At 62.6% G+C, this 5536-nt stretch overlaps 1 protein-coding gene across 2 annotated transcripts in view; it reads right to left on the reverse strand.

The window, feature by feature from the left end:
- Positions 1-325: 325 nt before the first annotated feature.
- The window catches only part of FAM234A (family with sequence similarity 234 member A), a 36111-nt gene continuing 30900 nt past the window's right edge, over positions 326-5536 (reverse strand). For both annotated transcript variants that reach the window (XM_023189201.1, XM_023189202.1), the window contains exons 6-13: positions 4614-4744; positions 4009-4141; positions 3687-3816; positions 2999-3139; positions 2627-2702; positions 2239-2394; positions 1692-1794; positions 326-1597 (exon numbers count right to left, since the gene is read on the reverse strand). In XM_023189201.1, coding sequence (XP_023044969.1) covers positions 1386-1597; positions 1692-1794; positions 2239-2394; positions 2627-2702; positions 2999-3139; positions 3687-3816; positions 4009-4141; positions 4614-4744 — 1082 coding nt within the window. In that variant the 3' untranslated portion in view covers positions 326-1385. The remainder of the gene's footprint in view (positions 1598-1691; positions 1795-2238; positions 2395-2626; positions 2703-2998; positions 3140-3686; positions 3817-4008; positions 4142-4613; positions 4745-5536) is intronic.

Here is a 5536-nt window from a genome sequence, read left to right on the forward strand (position 1 = left end):
CATCACTGCTTCGGCCTGGACTCCAGCCAGCCCTCATGTCACGCAGTGCTGACGCCACCGTCTGTTCCAGGTGGGCGCACACCCGCTCGCATGGGGCCAGGGTGCCCAGCTTGTTGGGCAGGGGTCCTCAAACCAGAGATGCCCTGCGGCTGTCCAGACTGCTGGGCACCAGTTTCTGGCTGAGCAGGTCTGGGTGGGGGAGCGCGCCTCCTTGACAGTCCTCCCCACCCTGACTCCGGATGGCCAGCAAATTCCCGGTCACTCCTCCAGGAACAAATCCATGTGACTACTTAGGAGGCAGAGAGACAGGCAGACGCGCACACGCTAGGCTCAGCCTGACCACCGGGGCTTTTCAGGCGGAAATGTTTATTCTGCTTTCTTCCTTGGTGGGTGGGGCACCAGGCTGCTTTGGCTACGAAGCTCAGGCTCTGTGGCCTGGGTGGCCCCAGCAGCACAGAGCACCACAGCTGCCCTTGGGCCTCAGGAGCAGCAAGGCACAGAGGTGAGTCCTGCATCAGGCGACACGGCGGGGCGTGTGAGCACCGGAAAGGGAGGGGTGAGGTGCCTGCCATGCCTGGGGCACGGGGCCTCTTCAGGGATCGAGCAGCTCCAGTGTCTACTGAGAGGGCACAGACTAACCCAAACACGCATCCCACGGCCAGGCCCTCGGGATATTCACAGCACGTGCAGACAGCACACGGCTGCAACTCCACTAAGGACACCTGTGAGCAGCCGCGGGCTCAGCTCCAGAGCAGGCCCCACCCATCCTGCTGGGGGCTTCCTCATAGGGCCTGGACAAAGGAACCAAGTCACACCCCCACCGCTAGAGGATCCCCCTGCAGCTCCCGGAAGGGCTGGGAAGCTGGAGCTGTCTCAGGTTCCCGTTGAGGCCCTGAGGCTGCCCCAGGACCCAGTACCCTCAGTTCCATGACTCCTTGGGGGACGGAGCACAGGAGGGAAAAGGGGAACGGACTTCTACAGGATGGGGTGGGGGACGGCCTGTCCTGGGGACACCCTGGCTCCTTCTACGCGCTGGCCTGGGGAGAAGCTGGCAAGGAGAGGGCACTGGGTAAGGATGGGGTGCTGCATGACCCAGTTCTGCCCAAGGTGGCCCAGGGAGACCACTATGAAGGCTGCCTGGTGTGAGCGGGACCCTGGTGAGGTGCAGAGTGAGGCCCCGTGTGGGGAATCAGGGAGGACGCTGGGCGGGAGAGAGGCCCAGGGTGCAATCATGGAGGACTGGTAAGGCCGCTGCTGCCCAGTGGCAACCATCACCAGGGTCAGGAGTGGGGGAGTCAGTGCGGAGACCCAGGAAGGGGCCCACTTCCCAGGACGTTTAGCGTCAGCAGGCGGAGTGTCTCCCACAGGCTCTGGCTGGCGTGCCTCTACGCCTCCCTCCGGTACCGCAGCTGGGAGAACCGGTCCCTGATGGCCTGATCACTGTCTGGCTCACCCTCACCCAGGTGGACCACCCTGCTGCTTGGGACGAGGTCCCGCACCTTGTGCTTGATCACAGAGACCAGTCCGGGTGCCTCTGAGTCTGCTGGGCCCGTCAGGAGGATGTAGGCAGCGTGGCGGCTTGGCTCAAACAGGACAGCTGCAGGGTGGGGGACACAGCTGTCAGGGCGGCTCGGGACCAGCCGGGACAGACCCTGTGGAACACCCGGGTCCCCGGCCAAGGCCGCACTCACCATCGAAGGCGACAACGTGGGCAGAGACATTGGCCAGCTCCAGCAGCACACGGGGCAGGGTGGGGTGGAACATGTATAGGCTATGCCGGGCCTCCCCGGTCTCCTGGAGCAAGAACCAGCAGTGGGCCCCACGCCCGTCACTGAGCACTCCCACAGGCACTGCTGTCAGAGTGACCATGCCTGGAGCTCTGTGTTCACTAGGGGCCCTATCTGGGTCCCCCACATGCCAGCCCCAGCTCTGTGGCCAGCTCCCAGGTCCTCCCGCCCAACCTGGTCCTGACCCTGGTCCTTGCCAGCGGCCACTCCCTTCAGCGCACGGCTGTGTGCTCCCCTATCCACTGAAGGCCATCAGCCCCTTCTCCCTGGACTCCTCTAAGGTCACTTTCCCTCAGCTTGCACCACCTCATCCTGACTGACTGTCACTGGACTTCAATTTATTTGAGGTCACCCAGGCACCAATTAGCTTCTGGGCACTCCCAGGTGGAGCCCAAGGCTGGGTCTCTGGCCCTGGCTCCCAGCACGGCTGCTCCGAGGGCAGCTCCCGTACCGTCTCGCTGGTGCTGCCCAGCTCGTGGAGGCCCCAGAAGAAGAAGGCTGAGCGGTGGTCTGCGGTCGGCAGGCTGGCGGACAGTGGACCCCCAGGGAGGCTCGGGAGGGCTAGGCTACACAGGACAGCTCCAGTGCCAAGGTCCAGGAACAGGATCTGGGGAGGGAGGGGACACTGTGGGGGCCAATGTCGGGGCTACTGGTAAAACCTCAAGGCTTGCACGTGCCCCCAGCCACACCAGCCCTGGAGGCAGATGCTCTGAGGGAGCCAGAACCTTCTCAGCGGCTCTGAGGGCAGCAGCCTCCTGGGCCGCGGCCCCGTCTGCTTTCAGACCAGTCTACCCTCAGCTAAGAACAAAGGTGCCACCTCCGAAGGAAGAACGGCGAACCTGTCTGTTGGTGCCAGTTCCGTTTTCAACGACTACAGCCAAGGTGTCTGGTTTGTAGTGGCCGAAGATGGGTTTTCTGGAACAATATGGAGGAAGCACTCACGAGGGGTCTCAGTGAGGAGACTGAGATGAAGGACGCACCCAGGAACAGGTCTGCCCTCAGTCTCCCATGGGCACATCTGGACCACAGCCCAGGACACGGAGCTGAAGTCTGGGGCAAGAGGCAGCACCAAAGACAGGCAAGAGGCCCTGGCAGCAGCACACGGCCTCCGGCCCCACCCCCAGGGCTGTCTCCTCACCAGCCAGTGGGACGTGCCCAGGGTGGCGGGGAGGGGTGCAGCACCTGCACGGCTCCTTGGGTAGACCTCGTACCTCAGGACATGGGCTGCCTTGGGCGTCCAGCGGGGTGTCAGCTCCTGCCCGTCCAACAGCATGAAGCCCTCTGAGCCCACAAGGAGCACATCTGCGCCGGTGCTCCCCGGGACATGCATCAGGTAGCGCACCGCTCCCGAGCTAGACAGGAAAGCCCACAAGGAGCACGTCTGCGCCGGTGCTCCCCAGGACATGCATCAGGTAGCGCACGGCTCCCGAGCTAGACAGGAGAGCCCACAAGGAGCACGTCTGCGCCGGTGCTCCCTGGGACATGCATCAGGTAGCGCACTGCTCCCGAGCTAGACAGGAGAGTGGGAGAAAGGGGCGCCGGGTTCCCGGGGCGGCCTCAGACACCCAGTGGAGGCCCTGGCACCGCCTGTCTCAGGGTGCTCCTCTCAGGCCCCCATAACTCCTGTTTCTCAGTTCTACAGCTTGAAAAGAGAAAAAAGACCCCCACTTTCCATGGAGACGACGACAGGCACAGCGCCGGGAACCTCTCTTCTCTTCGCTCTTTACTCGGCTTGTGTGAGTGTTTCTCGCATCTGAACCCAGGGTGACCACACGGCGTCCCCAGCACCTCCCTGCCCGGGGGCCGCTCCGGGCTCCACAGACTGTCCAAACACCGAGGCAGGGCGCGGAGCCGCGGGGTGGGCGCTCTGCGTGGAGCAAGGCGGCGGCCCAGACCCACCTGTGGGAAAGCATCCTGCGGGTGGTGGCATTGAGCATGCTCTCCCAGTGCGGGTCATTCTTGAATGGGCCGTCCCTCCCGGTCACCTTCTCGTAGAGACCCTTCACAGAGCAGCCGCAGAGGGAGCTTGCTATTCAAAACACAGGAGGGCCTGAGGTCAGCAGGGTCACGCTGTGAACCCGGACCAGGAGCATGTGGGGTCACATGGAGCCAGGCCCCTGGGCTCCGACTCCAGCACCTCGAGAGCAGAAGCAGGACCTGAGGAGCCGCAGGGCAGTCATGCTCCGTGAGGGAGGTCAGGGATGTGGCAGAAACAACGTACCGCAGGGAAAGAGGATGTAGTGGGCACCCGTCCTGGTGACGTGAAGGAGGAAGCCACTTTCTCCGTCCACACCAAGGCTGCCTCTGAGGCCAATCTGGTGCCCGGTGCTGCCTGAGTAGAGGTGGCCACTAACCTGCAATGACACAGAGCCCTAGGAAGAGAGGGACCTGAGCCTGGGGGCGGGGCACTCTACCACAGCAGACGTGGAAGGGTAAGGGGCCCACAGGCTCTTGGGTTTGAGGAAAGGGGCGCTGACATCAGAGAGTCTGACACTGGTCAGTGCCTCCAAGTGTGGAGCACAGGAGGCAGCCTCAGTGCTCGCAGACGCTCCCAGCCCTCAGAGCTTTACCCCCAACACTGTGACAGCACAAGTGGGAAGTGTGTGCTCCACCGTTCCTGGGGAGGCCCCAGAGCTACCTGGTAGAGGTGGAGCCCCCCCCGTATGCTGGGTCTATGGGAGTTGGGAACGTGGGGCTCTGGGAGAGTCCCCGACAAGTGCTCAGACCCAAATCCTGTCTGGGAAGTGGCAGCAGATGGGGAGGCAGAGGAGGGCCGTGTGGCAGGTGGCCTTGGTGACTTGGGAGGAGAGCCAGGCTTGGCTGTACCTCCTCCTGCTCCTGGGTGAAAACCAGCAGGTCTGGGGCCCCGTCGCTGTCCACATCAGGCACCTGCAGCAGAGGGCTCAGGACGGACGCATTCCTGCTGAAGCTGCTGCTGTGGTTCCACAGGGTTTCCCCTACAATCAAGCACACGGTCACGCAACGCGGCCCTGAGTTCCCTTCCACAGCAGCCTGGCAACTGCACGGCCTGTGACAGGCAGGCTCCCGTTGAGGCATCACCCTCGTGACCCCATGACTCGCCGCACACTCAGAGCAGAGATGCCAACAGGAGGGGAGGGCAGCACTCCTGTGCTTGTAAAGGAGCAGCACACAGAGGTGGTGGACACACGTCCTGCCCGTGTATGGAGACGCGGTGGCAACACGCCAAACGCTGACAGCCTCATTCCTGGGAACTGCAGAGTTCCCCCTTCCTTTTCTCCTATCTGCATGTCCTAGAACATCTAAGGCCCTCCCGCCGGAGTGGATGAAGCCTGACCTCGCCCACCTCTAGAAGCCCCTGCCTCCTGCTGGGGTTGCAGGCGTCCCCTTGGTGCCATGCAGACCCTGGCTGAGTGGCCCCTTCCTCTGCCCTCCACATAGAAGGCAAGAATGGAGGTGTGTGCTCGGAGGCAGACCTACTGACCATAGGTCCCAACGTAACTCCTTACACACAATCGCATCCAAACCTTTTTTTTAGACAGATTCCTTGATTCTCTTTTTTTTGAGATGCAGTCTCTCTCTGTTGCCCAGTCTGGAGTGCAGTGGCCAGATCTCCGCTCACTGCAAGCTCTGCCTCCTGGGTTTACGCCATTCTCCTGCCTTAGCCTCCCGAGTAGCTGGGACTACAGGCGCCCGCCACCTTGCCCGGCTAGTTTTTTGTATTTTTTAGTAGAGACGGGGTTTCACCGTGTTAGCCAGGATGGTCTCGA

The sequence above is a fragment of the Piliocolobus tephrosceles genome, chromosome 17, assembly GCF_002776525.5.
Source record: "Piliocolobus tephrosceles isolate RC106 chromosome 17, ASM277652v3, whole genome shotgun sequence".
In the NCBI taxonomy this organism is placed as follows: domain Eukaryota; kingdom Metazoa; phylum Chordata; class Mammalia; order Primates; family Cercopithecidae; genus Piliocolobus; species Piliocolobus tephrosceles.